Here is a 26,998-nt window from a genome sequence, read left to right on the forward strand (position 1 = left end):
CACTGTATTGGTGTCTTTGTATGGTAATACAATGATTTTAAGTCCGGGTGAAGCAATGATAAATATTGCAACAATGTACATTTTTAATCACTGGAATTGTAAATATAAGCTTGAAATTGCAGGAATGCAATGTAAACTCGCTCTTTTGGGCGGCTAAGAATCTGTAGATTTCTCTCTTCGGGGTAGTAGTGTGCTCCGTGCTTGACTTGATCACTAATAGTAGAAATTGGAAGTGATCATTAAGCAGAAGAGAACAAAACTAGGTAGCATGGCGGAGCATGCTCGCGCAGGGACCTTCGTGTTAGATCTAGTAGTTTCGCAACTGCTCTTGGCTACTATTAATTGCTATCTCTTGTTTTCGAGTATCCACGCAATGGACTTGAGAAAATGTAAGAGGCAGTCTATGACAATAATTTGACCCAATGTGTTTGGTAGAAAAGGTAAAGCTAAGTTTAACTCATTTTTAAGTTTAATACGGACACAAATAGTGCTCACTGTCTCGATACTTCTACAGCGTCGCTAGTAGTAGGACATAAAGCTTGGGTTGTACGTCTCCGTCGCTTTTGTGGTAGGTTTAGTGGTCGGATATTACTTTCCTGATCTTGGTCTTGTTGCCGGACGGGACATGATTCTGAGACAGCTTCCACTATCCTGTTTTACGCTTCAGCTTGCTCACTATTAGTCGTAGTGCCACATATCCGATGCTAACCAGCTCGATACCGTGATGTCCATCAGTGATTGCTGGCATAGGAGTGCACAACTGTGCTTCAATACAATTAATGATGAGTCGCATCTTGATTGACAACTCTGATAATGATGCTTTCCTTTCTAAGGTGTCTAGATAGTCAGAAGGGTCCCCGTTATAGGGGCGATAGCCGTTCCAAACCACCACAGTAGCCATGGATCTAGCGGGTTAATGTTCGGAAAGTTTAATTTCAGGAAGAGCCTATGAAACGCTCCGCCCCACGTAAAATACGAGCGCTCTGGATCAATATTACCTGCAACGATCTCGTGCTTTGGTTTGTCAGCTTAACGTCCGGCCTCTTTTAGTAAATTTCCTTTTTTTGCGAGTAATAACTCGCGCGTAATGTTACCAGCAGGAACACCCTTCTTTTCCAGAGCGTGATCTAGTCTCTATTCCATTTTAAAATGGTATTGCGTCAATCAATTCCTGTTGTTTGTCAAGCTTTTTATGCAACTCTATACAAGGCGGAATCCTCGTGAGCTGCATCCACACTGGCTCGCCTACTGTTATCGCTTGCCGTAGACGTTGAAGCACCACATGATTCTGCAACACATGTGCCGACGGTAGAGCATGGTCGAGCTGTAGATCTGTTTGCAAATATTGAGCATGGTGAACGACGGGTCGCCCCCAGCCCCAGTACCGAATTTAGATTTTTTTATCGGGGGCTGCAGCTGAAATGTAGGACGACTTTTAGAAGAAGAAAAAACAGCTCGAAATTCAGAGCGCTCACCTTTGCTCAATGAGCGACACCTACCAGAATGTAAACACTACCCCCCCCCCCCCTCCGAGTATTGCGGAAGTTGAAACCTGTCGTATAGCCCAGGGATTTTGAAGCAAAACCGGAAACACACGACGATGCGGGGGCCAACCCGCACGGAAGTAGCAGCCAAAAGTATTGATGTACTCTGTGCTGTGCAAATTGCAAAGTGGGCGAGATCATGAGTCTGGTGCTGACCAGCTCGTTCTCGTCAATGTGCCGCTAGCCACCGACTAGGCAGCAAGGGAAGTGGACATGAATGCCCTTCATCACAGAAAGGGATCATGCAGTTGGGAATATTAAATCCTAATGCAGTCCACAAGGACACTGGCGGTCCAAGTGAAATTAAAATCCCCAGCTGACCACGCGTCGGACACAACGGAAGACATTCCGTACTCCACCCATTGACTGCAATGGTAGCCACATCCGGGTGAAGTTGTTCCAGCCCGAGTCCAGCTGGAGGTTAAACCAAGGTGAAACCCCAGCACACACTACACAGCCCTCAACGTTTGGTTTTATTTGCTCACATCGCACCAGTCTCCGCCGCAACCACTACTCATCGAGCAGTTAGTTACCCTTGCCTCGGTCCTTACGGCGGTGCTGTGAACGGCGTGGCTGCACGCGTGAAGACGTCCCCTCCCGCACTACAGCTCTTGGTCGGCGACCTCGTGGACGTGTAGGACCAATCTCGGCACCCATGTGCTGTTCATTGTCCCCGTCCGCAGTCTGCCCCGAACCCGATGGTTTTTAGGCGTGAAGACCTTCTCCAGCCTACTGGTCGCTGCTCCGCACGCTCCTGCTTGCAGTTTGACGACGTCGTCGCTTTCGTCCGTGAAGGCGAGCCTGAACCTACGTCACCCTGAGGCCTGCGCAGATCACCGGTCGACGACACTGCAGCTTATTACCATGTTTCTCGTCTACTCGAGATCGAAGGACGTAATCTCCCACAGTAAAGTTTACCAAATTCTCGCCACGTTCACGTTTTTTGTTCAGTAATCGCTGCTTCTGCCTCTTGTCCTCCATCGCACAGTGCATTGTTTGGATGCTTTCATGTAGATCGGTTAGGTAGCCCTCAATCTCGGTACTGGCAGGAATAGTCTGGAGGCGGCGATCGTCCGAGAGGTAGAATTCAGCTAACGGTGTCGGGCACTCCAACCCCGTAAACAATTCCAATGGCGAGTGATTGCCTAGTGAAGGCACTGCAGTGTGATTAAAAGTTAACTGTACCAACGGCACAAGGTACACCCAGTCCTTCTGGCGGATCTTGTACTCCAAAATCATGGCACGGATGACTTGAAGCACGTCACGGTTGATGCGTTCAATCGATCCATTCACCCATGGGCTGTATACCGGCGTAAAGGACTGCTGTGTGCGAAGCCGTCGCCTCAGCTCTGCTACAACTGCATTCCTGAAATAAGAGCCCTGATCTGATACCCACGAAGGCGGTACGCCGAAGCGAGAGTGCCACGCTAACAAACCCTCCACAACTACTGAACTTTCAGCTGAATCAGCAACCACCAGCTCACAGTAGTGCGTCGCATGGTCTTTTAGAGCCAACAGGTAGTTGCTCGATCCATAGCTGGGGTCCATAAAAAGAAAATCAAAGTGTAGAACCTTGTTGCGTTGTCTGCAGTCTATAAGCTCTTCCCTCGGCCTCGGGATAATTTTCACCCCGCGTGAATGCAGACAAAGCAAAAAATCATTCACAAATGAAGCCACGGTCTTCCAAAGGTGGCCAATCGAGAGAAAGCGTTGAAGGTGAGTCACCATAGCTTGTTGGCCTCGATGTCCCTGGACTCCACAGTGAGCCACAATGCACAGCCTCTGAACGAGATCCGTTGCTACAGCTGGTACCCAAATGCGATCACCAACAGTGAGAACGCCGTCGTCCGAGCGTACAGCATTTTCTGGTGTGTGTGGGGGGGGGTACTTGCTCTGCGTCTCCTTAATCTCAGCAAAAGAAGGCCACACAAAATTGTCATCGTCGAGCGGGCGGAGCTCAGTGCGTTGGGCTGGCTGTCGGCGTCGGATTGCCTTGAGCCTCTTCACGGTAACCTGGGGTACATGGTTGTCTGCCCACCGTGAGCCCATATCGGCCTAAACATTGTCCGGCCCTGGTACGTGCTCCACATTATAATTAAAACATATGAGCTTCATTGCCCATCGTAACAGCTTGCCCTTCACATGCTTTATGACGCTCTCGTCCGGCGTGAACACGTGCACCAAATGCCGGTGGTCGCAGAACATGCGAAAATGTTTGGGTCGAAGGAGAAGGTAGTCAAGCTTCTCACAAGCAGTGACTATAGGCAGAGCCGCCTTCTCGATTACAGTCCAGTTCAGCTGACTGCCTGTAAATGTACCACTCGTACAGGTTAGCAGCTTGTGCTGCTGCTCCGTCACAGGGATCTTCGAATCAAAGTTCTCTACTCGGGTCACGATCACAGCCCAACCAACGTCGCTGGCATCAGTGAAAAAGGCATGTAGTCGCACTATAGTCACTGAATGCAAGGGTGGCTGCTGTCACTAACATCTCCTTTACTTCATCGTAAGTCACACGCTCCTTCTGAGTCAACTCAATTTTGATCCCAGCCGCAGCTCGCTTCGTTCGCTTAGTGTCCGCGAGTGCAGCATCAAGTCGTCGCTGGAGAGGAGCCACTTGACGAGCGTAATCCACGATACTCTCCCTCATCTAGTTAATAGCACACACAAGTTGCTGTAACTCACCAGCTGTCGTAGGGTACGGCATGGCACGGAGAGTGTCGATCCGTGTTGGGTCGTGCTTGACGCCGTCACCGTTAATCAATCGTCCACACCACTTCACCTCTGTCTGGTAGAGACTCGTCTTCTTAGCGTTTAGCTTGAGCCCAAACTGGTTTAGCAGAGAGCAAAACTCGGCGAGTTTGTCGAGGTAGATGTCGATATCTTCTGCGTATAACAGCAGATCATCGATCCAGATTAGGAGGTGCTTGTACAGCAGGGTAGCAAAACACTCCTCCATGGGCTTCTGGAAATGGATCACCGCGTCGCTGCATCCTTGAGGAGCTCGCCGCGGAGTAAAGATCGTTTCATCTGTCATATATGAAAACCACTCTTGGCACAACTCGGCCAACAGCAACTGTCAAAGCCTTTGAGAAAATCGAAAAGGCCAAAGTGTTTCATTTCGCTAGCATGTTCCACAACTAACGAAATAATGGGCATAACAGCGGCCATAGTGTCGGTCTGGGCGTTCGTAAGTCGGTAGTCCACCGTCTGCCGTAGGTCCATAAGATCTGAGGATTGCTTGACTGGGAGCACGGGGCTCGACCATCGGCTCTTCGAATTCTCGTAAACCAATCCTAGTTCAGCAAGACGATCGTTAAAGTCGTGAAGGAAACCGCGGATGTGAGGTGAGTACTTTCGGGGCTTACACTTTATAGGCCGAGCCCCTTCCCGCAGCTGCACTTCCAACGGAGGCACACGTGCTGGTAGATCTGCACGTAGCTCTAGACGCCAAACATCATACGCATGTACGATGGTACGTTATTTCTCCACATGGTCCGGCGGGAAACCACAGTTAACAGCACGATCAATTAATTTCTCCACGGCAGCGAAAATATCATTGTCACCACCAATAAAAACTGAATCATTCACGTGCACTGTCATTTCGTCAGCCTCCAATTCAATCGGATCACCGGCCATCTCATCATCTCCGCGACTCACCAGCTGCTCCAGCTGACGGTTCACGTCGATCCCCAATGCTGTCAAGAGATCGTTGCCGACGATGAACTCATCATCATTCACGTCCACAACGAGAACTTCCACGAGATTCATCGGTTCCACCGGTCTCACTGCCGTGTGGATGCGTACTCGTATTTTTGCCATCTGCGTCGCTGTCACTTTCTGGTCACCGAAGGTCTGGTTTTCCCAGTGCGAACGACCAATAACGGTGTAGGCCGAACCACTATCGGGGCAATATGACAGCTCAAGTACTCCATTAAGCAATACCGTACGCGTAGCAGTCGGTAGGCGTTCAACAAGTCGCTTGGTCTTTGCCTTCTTGGACTTCCGCTCATTGCGAAAACGTTTGAGCAGCTCAGCTTTCTCCACTTCGGTCGCTACAAGGCTTTTCCGTAGCCAGTGCATCTCATCGCACTTAGGACAGGGTCCTGGCGGCGGTCTTGACTTGTTCAAGAATTTGGACTTCGGGTTTGACCCGGCGATAGTCTTCTGGTCAGCCTTAGCCACCGTCTGTGTTTGGTCCCTTTTGTTCTTTGACTTAAACGTATGCTTGGCCTTGGTCTTCTCTTCACCACTCCAGGCCTCACTTCTGTGCCCCTTGAGACGGATGTGCTGGCGTTTGAGCTCGGTCGCCTTCTCCACGATGAGCCGGAACAACACCTTGGGGTCTTTTTCGGCTTCAGAATGCGTATAACGGATACACTGCTTTACCTCTGTCTTGAGCATCGGTGGCTTCAACGCTCAGGTCAGCATCTTGCACTTCTTACGTTTCCCACGCTTAAAGACGAAACACTAGCTCAACCCATTGTCGTCGACGATGGTCTTAAAACCCATTAAAGTAATCCACGACGCGAGCACTCACGTTGCTCTCCGCCAGATTTATCTTGAGCTCCTTCTTGAAAAGGCCCTCGATGTCAGGCAGCACCTTATTCTTCACACTAGCCACGATGTGCTCGATTTCAGCCGTTAGCATACCTTCTGTCACATCAACGGCGTCCACGTTAAGCTGGGATTCGCAAAACACCTCGAGGAGGTCGGCATCGAAAGAGTCTCGGATGTGCTCCACCACCGCTTCGTACTCCTCTCCAGTCACTCGACACCGGTTGTGTAGCTTGGTCTCGCAGTCACGGCGCTCCTTCTTCCATTTTACCAGCGCCTCCTGTGAAACTGACGTGATCTTGGGTTGTAAAATCGGGAGGAATACCGGTACTGCATGGGTCTGTCTTCATTAGCTGCTCGCATCATCTTGAAGTGATAAGAGCTGGGTCTCGATAGTTGCACTCGCCGTCGATCAAACGGTAGACAGATAGCTTCAACGTCACTGGCATACGTCGATAGATGGCGCACGGACAGTGAAAATTCTACTTAACAATTCTTTGTAGTATAACCCGGGGATTTTGAAGCAAAACAGGAAACACACGTCGATGCGGGGGCCAACCCGCACGGAAGTAGCAGCCAAATGTATTGATGTACTCTGTGTCGTGGAAATTGCAAAGTGAACGAGGTCATAAGTCTGGTGCTGAACAGCTCGTTCTCGTCAATGTGCTGCTAGCAGCCGACTAGGCAGCAAGGGAAGTGGACATGAATGCCTTTCATCACAGAAAACAAACATGCAGCTTGCAATACTAAATCCTAATGCAGTCCACAAGCACACTGGCAGTCCAGGTGAAATTGAAATCCTCAGCTGACCACGCGTCGGACACAACGGAAGACATTCCGTACTCCACCCATTGATTGCAATGGCAGCCACATCCGGGTGAAGTTGCCCCAGCCCGAGTCTAGCTGCAGGTGAAACCAAGGTGAAACCCCAGCACACACTACCAACCCCGGATCCAAAGCAAAGCGAAAACTAGCTGTTTGTTTTGTTATCCCCACAAAGCGACAAGTCGGACGACCTCGAAATCAACAAACAAACGACTGCAACGCGATTGAGTAGTAGCAACACAGATCCGAACAGCCCATTCTCAGCGTGAGCTATGCAGCACGTCCGAGTACTACAGCGGCCACATTTGGATGAAGGACTTGAACATTAGTGGCCGCGTGGGTGCGACAGACGTGGATCCGACCGTCCCAATCGCGTTAATCACCCTGTAGACCGACTTGAGCATTATACAAACACTCGAATAAACATTTGCATTACGACAGTATAGTTGACGTCCGGGTCGTTGTGGTATCCCGGGTCACCGCCAACTGGTTCATGTCTTTTACTTCGGTCGGTAGTGTTATCGTGATTGTATGGCATCTGTCTATGAATCTGCTAAGCCAACCAGAAGAGGCGTATGGAGCAGTTCTTCACTTGAAGTTGTTATTTTTAGATGCAACCGCGGGTATATATTGAGTGCCTATAGTTGTATGTATTTATCCTTCACGCGGGGACCTTTTCTGATTCTGACTGTGACCCAGCTGTGCGGTTTCTCCTCCAGGACAAGGTGATGGGCTTTACGGCCTGCTCCCGGTAGTCGACGAATCGTTCGAGTCGCACTTTGACGAAAGTTTGTGCTTCTTCGCCAACGAATTATAACCGCGTTCGCTAACGTTCTTCTTGTACTCTAAGGCGACGTCCAACTTGAACTTTAGGCTGTAGCTGTAGCTGTTGCGTCTCTTCGGTATGATCATTATAGGCTAGGATGGCAGTTTGAAAATGTTGAACAAATAGTATACTGCTGGAACGTCGAGAAGCAATGGACAGCACAATAGAATGGGTGGAGGACAATTGAAAGCCACCATTTTAGTGGAGCTGTAGTAGCATCTGCTACTGGTACTGTTAGAGGTACGTTCTATTTGTGCATGTCTTCAAATGGAGGGTACCGTGCACATCGACCCCGCCAAACAATTCGAATTGATAGCCTAGGCGGTTGATGCAGGGTAAGACGGTAGTATTATACCGTATATTAGTAGCTCTAAAAACATACTAAAGAATTATGTATGGTTGGCTTATAATCAGCTGTGGAATGATGTGTGGGTTTGCTACGCAGTAGGTACGAGGTTCTTGGTTGCTGATTTTGCTGAATAGAAATATTCATTGATGTTTAAGAGAAAGGGCACGATGCACTAAAAGCGAGCTATAAAGGTGCCGGTATCGCGCCGATTGAGCTGCTGAAATCCAAATATTACACTGGTGATAAGTTACTAAGCTCAAGAGGGGCCAATGCCTTCTCCTAATGCTGTTTACTCCTCCCCGGGGAGGTCTAAGAGCTTGAAACCCTTCCAGTCCAATGTATGCAAAATGACCGGGTTTAGACCAGTAAAAACTTCTTTTATTCGTTTGACTCGCGAAAATCGATAGACTACTTACGTTTGACAGCTTTTAAAAAAAGAACGGTTTGCATCAGATAGTCACAAGTATCAAACTATAAAGCTTAAAAGTCCAGAATAGTATCGCTAAACCATAACTAGCGTCGATCGCATTTACAAGGGCATTTATTGAATTAGGGTCGGAGGAGGCTCCAACACCTCAGCGATCTCGGAGGTAGGACAAGAAGCCGGACACTTCGCTCCCGTAACATGAATGGGTGAGGTAGAGCTTGCATGCAAGCTGCACGGCAAGACTAAGCAGTCAGTTGCCGGTGGATGACGCTGTAGTACGATGGAAGCGTATAATAATGGACACTAATTGTGTATTCGAAATGGCAGATCGTCAGTCCTCAGCAGGTGCTGGACGCTTAGCTTGCGTAACATGAAGATATTTGGCCTTTAATTACAGTTTGATGCAACAGTTCTCCTTTTCACTACCGATACAGGATTGCTCTTCCCTCAAATGTTGTAGTATTACACTACCCAATTGAACATTTCCCTGCAACCCTCTACTTATCCAAACTCGGGTAGGATTGTAACGTCAAATCGATTGTGACGCTTTCAATTCATAGAGTTTGCGCCAATACCTCCGCTTAAGCCTTGTTGTTTTGTTCCTTCTTGATCAAGAATTTTACATACCTCTTGACAGTTTTCAACCTTTCAGCATCCGTGAATTGTTTATCACCCTTCAACATTTTGAGCATTGACGCACGACCCATTCCCACAGCGTCAGCAAACGCGAATATTTTATCCACCTTGTCGTCTACCATTGCAGCAACGTGACGAATCACCGCCAGATTAGACGTTTTCTCGAGTTTGTCGAGGGGCGATAAAGACTTCGTCTTGAATACTTGGTCCAGGACTTTTGCTGCCGCCTCCTTTTGAGCATTCACTCTCTCTTCGTTGTCACCTTCGGCAATCTTACCGTCTCTCAGAAAACGAGGCTGCTCGATGACACTTTGGTCAGCACCAACGAGTTGCAAAAATCCCAGCGACACAGCACCAGTTAGTACAGCGTCCGCACCGGGAGATGCACTGGTATAACCATAGTGTAAAAAGAGTGTCGAGGCAGCGACCACGAGGATGGAGGGTAGACGCATGATTGGTCTTTGGGAACTCTTGTGTTTCTTGGCGGTGATGGCTTGTCTTGGAAAGGAAAGTCGCGAAGTGAGGTCTGAAGGTCCACGGAAAGCAAACAACGGTCCATGAACGCCCAATCATTTAGGATATGCTGTTTTTTTTTTACCATAGACAGATGAACCCTTCCGTAGTCATAATGACGGGAATCGACATTGTATTGCTAGCTAAGGGTATTCCTATTCGTGGTGGATGTACCTTATGAGTTAGTAAAACGTAACGCACATTATGAGGGAGAGGTGAGAGGCAATATTATTTTAGCCGTATATGCTGCTAGATTTCGTAATAGGATATTTTATTCTAGTCGGGGAGTATTCTAATAGCAGGGATTATTATAGAAGGGTTCATCAATTAAAGCTGTATGTGACACTTATGTGCGTACATGTAAACCAATGTCATCGTCAACATCCATCCAAAATGTCACTTATATGCGTAAACCAACATCATCGACCATCCACCCACCATGTCGCAAAATCCGAATTTCATTTTTTTAATTAAGACTGTGTTCGCAGTTTGAAATATCAAAGTTTCGAGGCAGCAACCACGGTAGACGCATGATTGGACCTTGGAGATTCCTGCGTTTCTTGTTGGTGATGGATTGTCTTCTAAAGGAAAATGGCGAAGTGAGGACTGAACTTCAGTCTGAAGGTCCACAAAAAAAACACGAACATGTAATCCCAGGATATGCTGGTTTCGACCATACGTGTATACTTCGAAGTACAGTACTACACCCCGTTATCGCGCCCTTGGACCTTTGATAACCTTCCAGATGTGATGATCCTGAGTCCACCTGATCGATTGTTTGTATGTTTAAAACGGATTATTTTGCAAATCCTATATGGTCCACCCCCGCGAAAACGGGGTGCAGTACTGTACATGTATTGTATTTCTGAATATTGAAGGCCACTTACTGGTACAGTACGTGCGTAAAGTACAGTCTTCGTAAACAGCCACAAGAAATTTCGCAGAACGGAAAACAAATCCGTAGGTTGAACTGTATTTGTCATCCTGCAACTTTAAGTTTTTCCAAGCAAAATTGCACATCAATCGATGTTTGTTACTTAAGCAACTTAGGACCAACTCGCTGTTATTTCGGACGGGATCATAGTGGACTGTTCAGTATGACCCCTACCGACATACACGGGATGAACACCGAGCTCAGGCGGTGTTTGTAGATGTATCTGGCTGGTACCTCGTGGGACCATCTACGCCGTGATAAGGTGGATGATACCTCCGAGATGGTCGTCCTAGTGTCGAACTGCCGGGTATTCGACTACCACGATTCAAGTGCGAAACGGAGTTCACGAGCGAAAACCCAACACCAGGTACGCAGCAGCTACACGCTTCAGATACGACGTATCTGAGCGGGCAAACACGCACGCGCCAGTGTATTCCACCGTTTTTTTTTAGTTGGCGGTTGCAGATAGAGTTGCTACGTCTCCCCATCCACAGGCGGACTGTCAAATTAAGTGTTGGTTCTGTTGTGCTCATTGATCCGGTTCTGTCTCGACCTCAGCAGCTTCGATCATGGTACACTGACCTTCCACCTGGTCCAAAGGTTGATCTTATCCACCCTTAGGCTAAGGGTGCCAGACCGCCGACCGTTTCGAAGATAATCTTGATTTTACCTTCTTTCTTTTTAGTTTTTTGCAATTAGAAATATTGCCGATACAAGATCGTTTGAGATTGCATGGTGCTATTTTTTTAAACAGACGTAGCCAAGCGAACCATTTTCCCCGCAATTTTACACTGTGAGAAACCTGTAGATATAATGGAGGTTCGACCCTGTGAAGTCGTTGACGAACTCCTAACAGAGGATAGGATGAATCACATATTCTTAGCTGACGGGCACCTTACTATAAACCCACTGGAGTTTGGCGTTTAAGTTGAATTGCTGCGCATCTTAAGTAATGTTTGCACGTCGATGCAGGATGACAGACAGTTAAGCTGATCCGCAACGTTTTTTTTAAGGCCCGAGTAGTATTGCTGGAAGACACTCTTAGCACCACATATCGAGGGGTAATAAAGATGATACACTTCGCTGGTTGCGCAACTTTGCTTTCTCGGTGTAATGTTGCAGGGCTTCATGCAAGTGGGTATTAAATAAGAAAATTCCTATTTTTATGTTTTATATTGGATACGACATGTATTGCATTATTTTTAAAGCGTACTTTTCCTGTGTTTGGCATATAACTCGGTGTAAGTTCACTCCGAATGGTGGCCAAAGCAGGATGATGTGATGGATATTAGCGCACTCGATTACAAAAGACCTTATATGGACTACTTAAGAACACGGTGCGAAATTATGCGGCGGACGACACCTACAATGAAGCCAGAGTCCGCAGTTAGCACACACGAGCGCACTTCACCTATTAAGACGCGTTGGACACACACTATACTAGAGAGGTGGTGCTCCGAGCCAAGAGCCCCAAATAAAAGACGCCAAACCTTGAACCGCAAAAGCCAATCTTTAAAAAGCGAGGTGGTCCGCCGAGCTCGAGTTCCAAATTTCAATCCGATGACGACGTCCTAAGACGTGACTCAACAACAGTTCTCAAAAAGCCCTCTCGCCTAATTTAATAGCGTTGATAACCGTTCCATATTGAACCAAGATGTTGACGATCCGAACGTATTGGCTGGTGAACAACCTCGATGAGAAGACATCGCTATGCAATCCATCCCGGTGACTAGACACGCTCTGGAGCAGGTAGATTTTTAAGGAGGTCCTATTTAGGGTTCCGTATCGCACTTGTAGATTCCGACAACATGTAAATTCCGACATGAAAACTTTATCCAATAAAATCGCACCAAATAGAGCAGCCAAAATCTATATGCTGTTTCCGACAACATCAGATAAGCAGCAATTCAGCATTTGTGCTCGCCGACCGTCATGCGCCAGTAGAGATCTCACTTTAAAAGTGCCTCGTGGCCGAACGCCAAATCACCATGGTGGCGGCAGGAAGCAGCATCAGCACAAGCACACCTGGGAGACGTATGAGTTTCAACTCGCTGTTGATGTCGCGTACGAAAGCACGGGGATACAAGCTACGCTGAGTAACTTCTTTCCGGGCCTGGACGGAACTATGCTCGACACAAAGCAAAAGAGCATCTATCCGTGGGTCAAGAGGAAAGGCAAGCGTGTCGCTATGTGGGACATGGTGACAGGGGCATTGAGTCTTGGAATCCGCAGCTTGGGTTGACCATCTCTTTGAGCGCGGACGCTGAGCACGACCTCGTCCAATGCATTGACGGCCACGGGGAGGAAGGAGCTCCGGTGTCGCCAACAATGCTTCGTCTACGAGCCCTGCGAGTGAAAACTGAGAGTGGTGCTCCTTATGGCTTCTTTGAACCTACAAATTTATGACAAGGTAGAGCTTTGCGTCGTCATCATCTTTGCGTTCGAGCGAGAACTTGACTAGGTCAAACCTTCCCAAGCGATGCCTCGACAGTGGCAAAGGACTTCCGTGACAAAGTGCTTGCTAACATGGCGGGTTTAGATATTGCTGTGGTCTATAACGCCGACCAAATGCTAATCTTCTTCGAGTATATCCCGACGTCTACTATTTAAATGAAATGCAGCGAGACAGTGTGGATTCGCTTGAGTAGTCGTGATAAGAAGCGACTCCTGGGCATGCTACTAGGAAGCTCTCATGGGGAGGAGAAGACTCACTTCTTGGTTCTTTTAACCACCCTATCCAGAACAAAACTGACACGGCTGCTATCAACACTAAGCGGCGCCACGGGTTTAGGAAGCGTTTGTGGAAAGACATCGAGTGACATCAAGACGACTTCAGCCTGCGGATATACGGCAACTATTGCGGGTGGTGGACAGCCACTATATCACTTGCAGTCTTGCGTTGCCAGGTTGAAGACCGTCCTGACATGTCAAAGCCAGTGCTATTCTTGTGGGGTGACTTCTGTGTCCATTGGACTAATGAGGTTGTCGAGTGCGCGGAGGAGCTGAGCGTGGTGCTCGTGAAGGTCCCGCCAGGGTATACTTGCGAATGTCAACCGGCTGATGTCAGCTGGAACAAGCCATTGAAGCAGCAAATCAGGCGTGCATAGTAGCTGACGTGCAAAGGCAGCTGGACGGAGCGAACGGTCATGCCTTTAAGGCCCTGGTCTAAGTAAACTTGTTCCGAGAATAGCAGAAGGGATTGGGTTGGATCAGAGCGACTTTCAGGTCAGAGTACGTGTATTCTGGGTTTGGCTCCGAGACAAGTGTCAGGTCAGGACGCGTTCTCAGTGTTTGAAGCCGGTGTATAAGTACGTAAAATGCAATGCAATGCATGAAAGCAGAACACTTTCTCATTTCCGCTCAACTCTCCTCCAGCTCAATGGACTCACACGACTTACGACTTGCTCACACCGGCCAACCCACGCCCCACGAAGGAACTACTCGGCTTCCGATGCTGCCATCCATTTTGACCTCCAGATCTCTTGGTGGGGGAGGCGATCATGGCCTATCCAGGTCATTCCCAGCTCCGACTTACACAACAGCTGATAGGAATTCTCCAGAATTCTCTGAACCGGGAGCACCGGTGAAATACAGCTGGCCCCCTACAAACAGTGCTGTGTCTGGTGAGGCGTTGGCTTCCACCGCCACTGTAGCCGAGCCGGAGGCCACACTAAAACCAACAAGAAAGCGCAAAGCGAAAGAAAAGTCGAGTAGAGGGCGCAAGGGAAAGAAGAAGAAAGCATTTACAAATGTATCAAGCCCCGCGAAGCGATTCGTCTGGACTAATGCAATGGTGGCAAGGCGTCTTGACATGTGCTATAAAGATGAGGAAGTTAGGTGTCGTGTTGAAAAAGCCGACACCAACCAGAAGAAAGCGTTGGCATGGCAGTTTTTCGCCAACCGACTTTCAGAGAAACTGGAGGAGGTGCTCACGAGTGACCAGGTATGTTGATGCAATGAGTTTAATACTTGTACAGCTCAAATTGTAATCTAGCCCTACGCGTAGGTGTCGAGCAAGTACAAGAAGTTAAAGTGTGAGTATCGACAAGGAAAATCGGCTCGCAGTGACACTGGCAACAATGGTCGTGAAGACGACAGTGAAATCTGGGGGATTTTGAACAGCGCTTTTGGCGGCCGAAGTGGAATTGGAGGGACCACATTGGCCGATGCTGGCAATGACTCCGACAGTGGTGACGAAGAGCAGTCGTTCTCATCCCACGACAGACTACAGAAAAATTCGACACCGATTAAAAATTTGGCTGCTGTTATAAAAGAGGGTATGACATCGATAGCGGCATCGATGAGTATGGACGTAAAGTTGGTGGAAGTGCTGCAGGATCTCAAGCAAGCGCAAGAAGCATCGCGCGAGCTGCAGACACGTCAATTGACACTACTCGAGCACCTTGTTACGAAGCTCACATCGTGAAATCAGAGCCTGGTTGGCGAATCGCCCCTTCGTATTCAACTATGGATGTACTTGATCCAGATAATTTGAAATCACGTATCAAAGAAAGAAATTCAGTTATGTTTTAATCAGCCCAAAGATATTCTATTAGCTCCTTTTGTTTGGACAAACCTTGGATGTGGCTCAGTTCATCCTCCGACGACAAAAAAGATAGCAATCCCGGTGGGGCGCGGTCTGGATCTGCACCTTGTATCGCATAAGTGTCCTGTAATTCGATCATCAAATTGTGCAAAACTAAACATCCCACAATAACCTTCGTGACACGCGTCGGTGATTTCTGCTCGATCTTCCCACGGAGGATACGGTACCGATTCGTCAGGATGCCAAAAGCACGCTCAACGATAATACGCGTCTGAGATAGTTTATAGTTGTAGCGCCTCCTTTTAGGATTTTGAACAGCTTCTTCTTCATCGAACGGAGTGAGTATATGACGGAATATTTTGTATCCAGCATCACCAAGAAGGTGCATGCCACTAGGAACAACAGCTCTGTTACGTAGACCGGATTGGTTTCACAGCGCTTGATCGTTGATGGACCCCGCCCGGATGCAGTACGATCTGAACCGCATTTTGTGGTTTACGACGGCCTGCATATTCACTGCAGGAAAAATTTTCCTGCAGTACCATCTTTCATGTTCGGAAGGGCGGGAGATGCGCAGCAAGGTGCCGTCCACTGCTCCAATTACATCTGGAAAGCCGGCTATCATCTCGAATCCGTATTGGATATCCTCAATCTCCGCTTGCGTTATAGGCAGCTTGATTTCGTCCTTAGCCATCCGAACAAGTACAGTTAAAACTTGATTTACATACACTACAGCGCTTGATTTTGACATGCCCATCACAGTGGCTGCGCTATAGATTGTTCCACCGGAGGAAAGATATATCATCGTCACAGCAACTCGTCTCGTAATGTCAACCTTTACGGTATGATGAATGTGACTTTTCCAGCTCAGACGGACAAGGGCCACTACGGCAAGAAAGGTGTGCTTGTCGCAGCGCATCTTCACATTAAACCACTTCGTATTCTTGCACGTCAATGCCCGCTCAAAAGTCGTAGCTGAAAAGGTGTTGGTGTTCCTACGAGGCAATCCACCGATACGACGACGGTCGCTGCAGAGAGCCGTAACCGTTGCACGGACGCACTGTAAAACGCAGAGAACCGCTAGCTTTGATTTGTGGTCCATGGTTGGACAAGCTGACTTGCTGCCTGATAATGTGTGAGCCAAGAGAGCAAAACACAGAGTGGGCACGTGGAGCGGAATATACTGTGGCAGAGACAGCAAACTCGTTCCGACTTCAGAGCACCTCCACAAGGTGTTCTGAGAACCCTGTACAGAACGGTATAAACTCGGAACGCGTACCGAGAGTCGCTCTGCTCTCAGCCAATCAAAAGGCAGAATTTTCAGAACGAGTTTCGGTTTTTTTCTACTTCGACCAGGGCCTAAGCTGACACCTCTTGACCGCAAGAACGTGATTGGGTGAGTTTCAAGCGCCTAGGAGCGTACGAGCTTGGCTATAATTGCGAATGATTTATCCATTGTGGCAGCAGAGAGCTCATTAGATTCTGAGGTTGCCAGCACGTGTGATACCTTAGCAGAGCGACTTGTAGAATTAGATCTACTATATTGTCGAATCGGTCAGGTTAAAATTGACACCTCTTGGCCGCAAGAACGTGATTGGGTGAGTTTCAAGCGCCTGGGAATGTACGAGCTCGGCTATTATTGCGAATGATTTATCCATTGTGGCAGCAGAGAGCTCATTAGATTCTGAGTTTACCAGCACGTGTGATACCTTAGCAGAGCGACTTGTAGAGTTAGATCTACTAGATTGTCGAGTCGGTCAGGTTGAAATTGACATTGTTGATCAGCATATGCAGTAGTGTAAAGTTCTATAGACCGCGATGCCTCCCGTGGTGGTGGTGGGGGAGGGGGTCCTCGCCCCCCCCCGCTCCTGATTTATGTGGCGCCGTTGCCGTTTCCATAGCTGCTCGTTTGGTGCCAAGCATATGGTACAATTGTAGTGGGGCGACGGTCTTTAGGACCTGACCACGCACTGTGCTGGCGGCCGAGAACGGTCCCAGCAGGAGCTGGTATAGAATAAGACTCAGAGGTCGGAGACTTGAGGCATATACTTAGACGATGATGTAGGAGTAGCTGGAGGGAGCCTCAACTATCTCATTCTGGATTTTGCAGAGTACAATACAAGCAAGAGGTCAAAAGAAGCGCCAGCTTCCCTCGCAAGTGTGTCCAATCGGATCCCACTACAAAGTTAACTTTAGTTTCCGAAGGAAACGACATGAACAACGAAGCAACTACGACGAGTGCAGCCGCTGACGCTGCTGCAGCAGCGACGCAGCAGATTGTGGGTGCTGCCGGACCGACCCTGCAGACCACCAGCACGAGTCGAGCACTACGGCCAAGGACAACGGTCGGTGCCTCAACGGAACAAGCGGGTCAAGCTAAGCCAACGCAGAGCAAGGGCAAGAAACCCGCGCGCAACGTAGGCGAAAGCATGCCACGACGATCTGGAGCTCCACCAGCTCCTAATAGGTCAAGCACTGGATCAATGTCGAGGACTGCGAACCTGGATTCGGACTACCCCACGGTGGCCCATCCGATCTTTGCGGTCACTGTGGCACCGAAGGTGGAAGATATCTCGCATGAAGCGCTTACCCAATGGATAGATCTACGTCTGGAGTACGAAGCGATCATGAGGGCGCGCTGTGATTCGTCAGGAGAAGACTTGAAGTCCGTCATGCGTTCTGTGAAGAACTCGCTCGACGACAGCTTCCTCGAGACGTTGTGTGAGACAAAATGGGAGAAGACAAAAGATGAACTAACCGATGAGTTCATCTGGAACTGGGTCATGGATACAGTACGAAGCTTCAAAAACAAAGCTCTACCAAACATTGACGAGCTGTTCCAAGACCAGTTAGTGATGTCAACAACCAAGTCGGATATCGATGCACGAGTTTTGGACTACTTCCACCTGTGCAACACGATTGTGAGAATTAATGGATTAGCTACTTTGTTCTCGGATGAGGAAGGTACTAAGAAGAAGTGCAAGGTGCTATTGAATAGCCTGCCTGGAGAACTGAAGAATCGAGTGAAGAACGAGATTGACTTCAGATTTCCGGGTGCTAAGTCCAACGTGTCGGTACTGTTCAAGATTGTGAGTGAGAAGGCCTTGGAGATAGACCGTGAGGTCAAAGCTTTGTCAAGAAAAAAGGCGTTCTCAGGCGGTGGAATTGAAGCAATCAGCAGCCACACGACCATCGAAAATAGCTAGACTCGATAAGCGAGTCGTTCGCGAACCTGGAACTCAGGCTGCACCGCGGATATTTCGGACCAAATCGGAGAAGATTGATCCCGGGCCAAAAGGAGGTTGCTGGACTTGTGGTGGTCAGCACCGGCAAGTCGAATGCCCCGAAAAGGCCAAAGACGGCGCTGCCGCTACCAGGAAGCCGAAAAAAGGAAAGGAAACGTAAACCTAAGAAGGATTAGCGAGTGTTTACCTGGTCGGGCGGGACAAACCCGATTTCTACGTGTCGGTGGCGTTGTCGATGTGGAATATTGTGCGGACTCTGAAGCAGAGACATCGTGTATCAGCTCCACGACTTTAAAGAAAATTAAAGAACAAGGTGTGAAGTGTGAGGTTGAGCGGTTAGGAAACCCGATCGAGTGCAGACTGCCTGGCGGTGAGAAGACGTGGGCTCATGAGACGACAAAGTTGAAGCTGTCGCTCATGACAGCAGCGGGACCTGTTAATATCCATAAACCTGTGCCGTGTCTGATACTGAAAAATAAGGATGATGAATTTCTACTTGGAGATGATGTGCTTAAGTGTCTGGGCATTGACGTCGAGAGACAGTTGGAGCTATTGGCAACACCAAACTGCAATGATGGAGATGATGACGAAGAAACGCCTGATGTGATGGCAGGAGGCAACGACGCTGAGGACATCCGAGTCGTTGCTGAGGCAATGTGCCAGCGAGCTTTGGAGGAAGGTTTTCCCGCTGATAAACTCGAGCGGTTGCGCACAATTGTGCATGCGTACGATGTCTGGAGACTCGTACTCGGCAATGATCCCCCCCCTGCAAAGGTCAAGCCGATGAAAATTAAGATGAAGACGGGCTGTCGACCATACAAGGCGAAGGCTCGCAAGTATGCGCCGGAATACCAGGCGTTCCTCGAGTCGTTCAACGACATGCTCGTCAAACTGGGGTGGGTGTACGAGAACCCCACCAGTCGGTGGGCCTGTGCTGCTTTACCACTGCGCAAGCGTGGTGATGGTGGTTTTCGCCAGACTGTCGACTACAAACCCTTTAACGCTCAGACAGAGGTTATAGCAGGTCTGATGCCAAACCTTCACGTGGATTTGGAGAAAGTTAGAGGTAGCAGACACTTTGGACTGTTCGACTTCATTAAAGGTTACTGGCAGCTACCCCTCGTCAAGGAGTGCCATGAACTGCTGTCCTATATGACCCACAGGAAGATCCACACCCCAACTAGAGTTCCGCAAGGAGGTGCTGACGCAGCCTTGTATTTTCAGTCAACGATCGAGAGATGCTTTGCGGCGCTGTTATACAAGCACCTGCTAGTCTGGATAGATGACCTACTGCTGTATGCTGCGGATATCGACACGTACCTCGACAAATTGCAGGAACTGCTACAGCTCACGGCGAAATTCGGTTTCAAGCTAAGTGTAGCCAAGTCCTGCGTGTACAAGCGTGAAGTAAAATGGTGTGGAAAGTTGATAGATGGTGAAGGTGTGAAGCATGACCCTGAGCGAATAAAAGCTCTACGTAGCATGCCCAAACCGTCGAACGCTGGTGAACTTCAGCAGTTTCTCTGTTCTACGAACTGGATGAGAGACATCATTGTGGACTACGCCCGACTGGCACGTCCACTGCAGGACACACTGAATAAGGCAATGACTCAGGCTTCCCGGCGGACCAAGCGAGTGGCAGCGGGTATACCGATCACACTTACCGAGCAGGAATGCGAGGCGTATGATGCGGTGAAGCAGGCTCTGGCTGACACGGCTACCCTGGCGTTCCCAAAGCCAGACAGCGAGATGGTCCTGCTGACGGATGCCTCAGACATTGGATGGTCAGTGATTGTATCGCAAGTGCCCAGTTGGAAAAGTGATGCAGACATCCAGGACCAGCAGCACGAGCTGCTTATCTGTCTTGGTGGTACTTTCACTGGTGCACAAAAGAATTGGAGTGTCATAGAGAAAGAAGCCTACCCAATTATCATGGCTTGTGACAAGCTCAGCTATCTGTTGCTACGGCCGCGTGGATTTCGCATGTATTGCGACCTTCGCAACCTGATACATGTCTTTGCCCCAGGTCGTGAAGTGAAAGAACATGCTCGTGGAAAACTGCTGAGATGGTCAATGAAGTTGATGGAGTATCGCTACACTATCGAACATATTGAAGGGACACACAACACTTGGGCTGATATGGTATCTCGATGGGCAGGAACACGCCCTTTACCCAGTGTTACAGTGAAGCATATCACCTTGCGGCGCCAACGTGACGAAAAACGCAGTGACGAACCTGTCGGTAGGACATACGCCACCCCGGTGCCGATTCGGCCATTTAGTGATGGAAATTTTGCGTGGCCAACAGTCGATGAACTGCGTGTAGCTCAACAACGGCACATCGTGGATCGCCCGAAGGGGCTGACATGTAGACGTGAAGGCTTACTGTACAGTAGCGACCGGATTTGGGTCCCGGCTAGCGAAACCGAGCTTGTGCAACGGCTCCTAGTGATCGCTCACTGTGGAGCACAGGGCCATCGAGGTCGTGAAGCGTTACTGAACGTGGTGAAACGGAGGTTTTTCATACGGAATCTTTCAGCTACGGTTAAGACTTTCCTGACTGGCTGCCTTTTATGCCAGCATGCCAAAGGGGGGAAGGTAGTGATGCGACCGTGGGCTGATACATTCCGGTGCAATGAACGAAACGGAGCTTTACATTGGGGCTACGTGACCCTAGGTGATTCCTACGGTGACTACAAGTACTTGTTGGTGCTTAAGGACGATGCGACTCATTTTTGTGAGCTGGTGCCGTGCGCAGTGCCAACAGCAGCTGTAACTACAGAGGCGATACTAGACTGGCACAGTCGCTATGGGGCACCTCGTGTGTGGATAAGTGACCAAGGCAGTCATTTCAAGAACAAAGTTGTGGCTGAAGTGGCAAGACGTCTCACTAGTGGACAGAGATCTACGGTGGCGTATAGCCCATGGACAAATGGATCAATTGAGAGGCTCAATAGGGACTTAGTGCAAGTCTTTAGAGCAATGTGTCTTGAAGCCAAGGCGGACATTCGTGATTGGCCACATTTCATTCCGGTGGTTCAATCAAATCTGAACCATGCCCCGGTTCCATCTCTTGGGAACAAGGCGCCAGTGGAGCTTTTCCGTGTTCTAGCGGCTGCTTCTTCGGTTTGAATTTGGGGTTTAACACCCAAGACAACGCTTTTCTTGAGCTCGGTACCACTTCCAGCCAGATCATGAAGAAGTTGGCATCGCTGCAAGCTAGGGTGCAAGAGATGCACAAGGTTGTGCAGGAAGCAAGGGCGAATCAAACGAGATGGAATCAGAAGGCACAGAAAACAGCCAGAAAGGCGAACTTCGATGTTGGTGACTACGGTTTGAGGTCAAGGGTGGACCAAAAACACAACGACAAGCTACTGGTCACATGGATAGGCCCGTACCAGGTAATTGGTACAGACGAACACTCCTTTCGTGTACAGCACTTAGTGACTGAAGCGGAAGCAGACGTGCACGCCTCACGCCTCAAGTTCTACGCAGATGCGTCTTTCGAAGTAACGGAGGAGATCCGAGAGCACGTGGCTGCACAAGGAATCGTCCTTACGGTTGCGGAGCTCAAAGAGCACCGGTGGAACTCAGCGAAGAAGTGTCACGAGATACTGGTAGGGTGGAAAGGTCTAGAGCGAATTGAGGACTCGTGGGAGTCGCTCAATACATTGTACAGGGATATCCCAGTGATGGTGAAACAGTACATAGCTGCGGCAAGTGATGCCGAGCTAACTGTAACATTGGAGCAACTTTTGGACTTCAACTTGAAGAGGTTATGTCGTTGGATCAAGGTACCCTGTAATTGGTACATTGGTACCTTCGAGCAACATCGACACCAATCCAATGCTTGGCGGCATCACAGTGCGCTGTCAAGTCTTGCGAGGCGGTGTAGTGGGGCGACGGTCTTCAGGACCTGACCACGCACTGTGCTGGCGCCCGAGGACGGTCCCAGCAGGAGCTGGCGTAGAATAAGACTCAGAGGTCGGAGACTTGAGGCATATACTTGGACGATGATGTAGGAGTAGCTGGAGGGAGTCTCAACTATCTCATTCTGGATTTTGCAGAGTACAATACAAGCAAGAGGTCAAAGGAAGCGCCAGCTTCCCTCGCAAGTGGGTTCAATCGGATCCCACTACAACAATACATGATTACTTTAATAAAATTTATTAAAGTAATCATGTACATTTTACATTTAATGTAAAATGTGGTATTCGATTTTAGAGGTTTGCAATTTTCTTAAACCCCACCCAGACCTCGTCTGGTGTCACATAGTCGTGCCTAATAAAATCCCTTGATGTTCGGCCTTCTGTGTTATGATCCGCTTGATTGTCACCAAAATGTCGATGTGCGGGAATGCATAACCTGCACAATGTTATACATTTACATTATTATTACTGCAAACGGGTGAACCGTTTTGAACGGAGTTTGTCTGCTCCGTACTACTGCTGCTGCTAGTTTGGCATGGCTTGCTCAATTCTGCGCTGTACCGCCTTCCCTAATTTTGTACGGGTAGGAGCAGCAGATCTAGTTCATCGTCGGTGTGGCGGGTCTCGTCCGGGTGACGTGACAAGCGAAGAAGATTGTTTATTACCGCCCAGTCACAAGTTGCTCATTAAACTACCATTAACTATTAACTCGTTGAAACTGATCTTAAAAACCAATTATGAAGCCAATAAGCCGAGCAGAGCCCCGCAAATGCGGCTCTTTATCCTGTTTAAGCCGAGCTGCAGTATGGCCGCCTCACTCCGCTCGATGGGTAGGTTTCGCTTTTGTCAATCGAGCCTTCCGATTTCAGATTCGAAATCCAGATGAAAAAATAGATGAAAATATTATTGTTATTCGCGCTTTACTCGGGAGAAGTTCTTTATTGGAATAATCGTTCTGTATTAGCAATTGACCGTCTTGTACCTAGCAAGTTAGAGAAGTTTACGCCAGAACCGTTTTGCTTTGCAATTCGCAATACACTCGGCCACAGCCTACCCGGAGCTTGCCCGCTCTCTATTGTTCACACCTTACCTGCCGACTGTGCAGCTTGCACACATGCACCGATCCTTACAAGTGGCAGCGTAGCTGACATTAAAGCGTCGACCTCGGTCAGAAGGCCTACAGCTTCTGTGAGAGGACTTTGAAGTCCCTTGTGCGGTTTTCAGAAGTCATGCCTGCTCTCTCAGCTACACATTCAGTCGGAGTGAGGATTCCACCTTGCGTTATGACGTCAAGTAGTATTGCTCGATATACGATTTTGTTTTGCCATGCTGTATTCTTCCTTGATCCCCGTCAGCCTTCCAACTGCGACAGAACGTATCGCCCAATTTGGAACGCCAATCTCGATCGACCAAAGAAGCTTATCTCGTAGATGTGCATCATGTCCAGCCACCCACCAGGCTCTGGAGGTTGCCATTTTTCGGTTCCTGTTCAGAAGAGGTATTTGGTTTGCAATACCAGAACCCAAACAAATTGCCAACGAACCACATGAAAGCTTGGCACCATTTGCCACACTCACGCCGTCGTTGTCGTGCATGCATGAGTGCACGCGGTCGATTATTAACGTGAACGATGTGTCCTCTGATTTACAGATTCTCTGAGGTCGTCAGCGATGGATAAAAATGTACGGGAGGGTATTGCAGAGAATACTACACTTTGCAATATCATATTCAAAAGCAGTGGCTTTTCGACGTTGACGCGGGCTGCGCTCCTTCGAATCGTGCGCAGACACTACACTACGGCCCGAGGGGATTATAGGTAAGTTGAACATGTAGCTGGTTTGGTGTGAGAGCTTCAGTACTAACTGCAGTATCATACGTTCCAGCAGCATGTATTGCAGTATTGTAAATGGCTGCAGTGTGGTATTGCCAGTAGTATTGATCAATGCCAATACTTAAAATACAGTTTTACCATCATAGCAGATTTACTATTATGGAATACGCCTTCCAGCTACATTTAATCTACGTACTCCCGAGCGCTACCTTCTTCGACAGAGTGTACTTCTCACTTCGGTGTGGTGACTTTTAACGATTGGACGGAATGCCATGGAAAGCTGGAATGTGGCAGCGTGCGAGAACTTCGATGACCGTAACAAGCACAGGGAGGCTTGGAAGGGCCAAACGTGCCGCTTAGCTCTCGGTTAAAACGATCAAGGAGGTATTGGTTCGGGGTAACGAGTTTCTTGTTGATCCCATCCACCTTCTACAGGTCAGGGCTGTTTCGTTGCACCCATTGCGGATTGAAGTAGCTCCAGAAGCTTTTCCATTGGTGCTAGGAGTACGTCAGCCCCTCTTCCTCGCATTTTGCCTGGATCAGCTTCCGCACGTAGCAATTTCCTTGGACGACGACCAATTTTTCCTTGTCCTCAACAGCGAAGCCGTCTACACCACTAGACGCCTGGGCAATTTGTTGGAATCCAGATTCATATCTAGGACCAGAGTCAACGTGAAGTACAAGACGGATGGTCGAACTACGGGACCTGGCACAACTGAGTTGAGCACAAAGGTGCTGTGCAGTATAGTGAAGACAAATGATGCCAGGCCAATGCATGAGAAGCGACTGCATGGTCGCAGAAGAACGTTGAGCTGAGGAGTAGTGAAGCTAACGATCTAATCATACTTTCTTTTACCTTTCAGTGGACTGGTGAAAGTGTTCCTAGGGCATACGGATCAAGTGCATTATCCAAGAGGGTTCTGAGCCCAAAAGACTTTCGGATTTTGCTCACTAACGTAATCTAAGATGTCAGGACCATTAAAGTACACGAACGACGGTGTCCCAAAGAACTGGGATGGGAAGGATTGGCAGCAGTACAAATGGGCGATGGAGATAGTCTTCAAGAAGAAGAAGCTCACGGATATCGTGAATGGGAATCTCACGAAGATGATGCTCTTTACGTCGGAGGCTGAGGAAGAGTTTGATGATCACCAGTTGACCATCATGCAGCTCATCGGGATGTCACTGCCAGCAGAAATCTTCCACCAGATTCGCGACAAATCCACCGGAACCGACATGTGGAAGGCGCTCTGAGTAATCTATGAGAGCCGGGAGAACCGAACTACTATGGCTCATAGAGATGAGAGCATTAGACACGAGCTTGATATGCTCAAGCTGTCCTCGGGCGGAGACGTCAACAAGCACCTGAGTACGATGTTCAACTTGCGGACGGAGTTGCTGTCTCTCAACTATCAATTCGACGACACCGCGATGGTGGAGTTAATGTTGAACAGTCTACCGCATACGTATGAGTTTGAGAGTTTGAAGAGTGGTGTTCGGTACAGTTGTGCTGACACATACATCACCCCAGAGCGGACTCGAGAGCTTATTCGGGTTGCTGACTCTCGACAGAGAGTTTTTCAAGCTAAAAGCGGGAAACGCAGCCAGGAAAGCGGTAGTGTTGAGAAGCAGAAGGCCGATGGCAATGGACAAAATCGTGAAAAACCTGAGAAGCTTAAAGACACAAAAAAGAAGGTGAAAAAGTGATTGGTTTGCGACAGTACTGAACACCTTATTTCGGAGTGTCCGCAGAAGATGAAGAACCAAGACGGGGCCAGAGCTGCTGGAAGCGAGCAGAAGAAGAAGGCACGTGCAAATGTGACTCGTATGGGCCACAACGAGTCATTGGGCTCAGATACAGAAGAAGTACATGTATCAGAAGAAGTGACGGACGCTTTGGACGCTCTACTGATCGACGCTAGACTGCCGGCGGAGAGCAGCGAAGGGAATGAAGCGGGTTCAAACATGGAGAAAGAGGCAAGAGGTAATGAAGCTGATGCTACTGTTAGCTGTTGGTACGATGGCCTCGAACATGATGAACATGAAGTAGACACAAGTAGTGGGTGGTGGTACTTCGATACGGCTGCTAACGTGCACGTGACGGGAAACCCGTGGTATTACGTGGCGTTTACACCGGATCTAAATCACCCAGCATGTACTTGGGGTTACGCCTGCGCTGGCTTCTCAAGTGGCTGGAGTAGGAGCTGTGCAGCTAATAACTGAAGTTGAAGGCGAGCGAAAGGCAGTGTACCTAAGTGACGTCTTCTACATTCCAGGTGCTACACATGGCCTATTGTCAGTCAGATTAGCTACGGAACAAGGTTTTGACTTTGATTACCATGGACAATTGAGGTGCTTTCGCGTGAAAGATGAACACGACGATACTGTAATTGTTGCAACATCGGAGGATGGAACTGGGGGATTTCAAGTGAGCCATCCATCCAGAAATAGATTTATTAGTCCACAGGATCGGCCGTTGTGCAATTTCACAGTTGCGGAAGGAGTGGCTTCTTTGAAACTTTGGCATGAGAGATTGGGGCATGTGTGTCCACAATACTTGAAGACGATGGTCGACAAGAACCTCGTTCGTGGCATGATGCTAAGGCAGAGAGAGCTAGGAGCGTGTGACGCCTGTCATATTGGCAAGCAGAAGCAGCGAAGACACTGGAAGAACCTGGATCGCAACACAAACGCTCCGAGCCAAATGGTATACGCTGACTAACTGATCCCTAGTAAAGCTAATGGTACTAGATTCGAGGCTGTTCTTGTGCTCATGGATGGGTACACTCGCTTTGTGAAAGTTCACATGTTGACTAGCAAGTCAAGCGAAGTAGTGAAC

The 26,998-nt window shown here is 48.7% G+C and overlaps 2 protein-coding genes across 2 annotated transcripts; both read right to left on the bottom strand.

Moving 5' to 3' along the window:
- Positions 1-9,106: 9,106 nt before the first annotated feature.
- On the bottom strand, positions 9,107-9,613 carry PITG_09160 (secreted RxLR effector peptide protein, putative; the record flags this gene model as incomplete). Its single annotated transcript, XM_002903429.1, has 1 exon — positions 9,107-9,613. The coding sequence occupies one exon, from the start codon at positions 9,611-9,613 to the stop codon at positions 9,107-9,109; it is 507 nt and encodes a 168-aa protein (XP_002903475.1).
- A 10,006-nt stretch (positions 9,614-19,619) lies between these two features.
- Positions 19,620-20,231, bottom strand: PITG_09162 (uncharacterized protein; the record flags this gene model as incomplete). The annotated part of the gene is made up of 3 exons (XM_002903430.1): positions 19,620-19,870; positions 19,932-19,992; positions 20,064-20,231. 3 exons carry the CDS (start codon positions 20,229-20,231, stop codon positions 19,620-19,622), a joined length of 480 nt encoding a protein of 159 aa, XP_002903476.1.
- Between the last annotated feature and the right edge of the window lie 6,767 nt (positions 20,232-26,998).

This window comes from Phytophthora infestans, genomic scaffold (genome assembly GCF_000142945.1).
Source record: "Phytophthora infestans T30-4 supercont1.14 genomic scaffold, whole genome shotgun sequence".
Taxonomy (NCBI): Eukaryota; Oomycota; class Peronosporomycetes; order Peronosporales; family Peronosporaceae; genus Phytophthora; species Phytophthora infestans.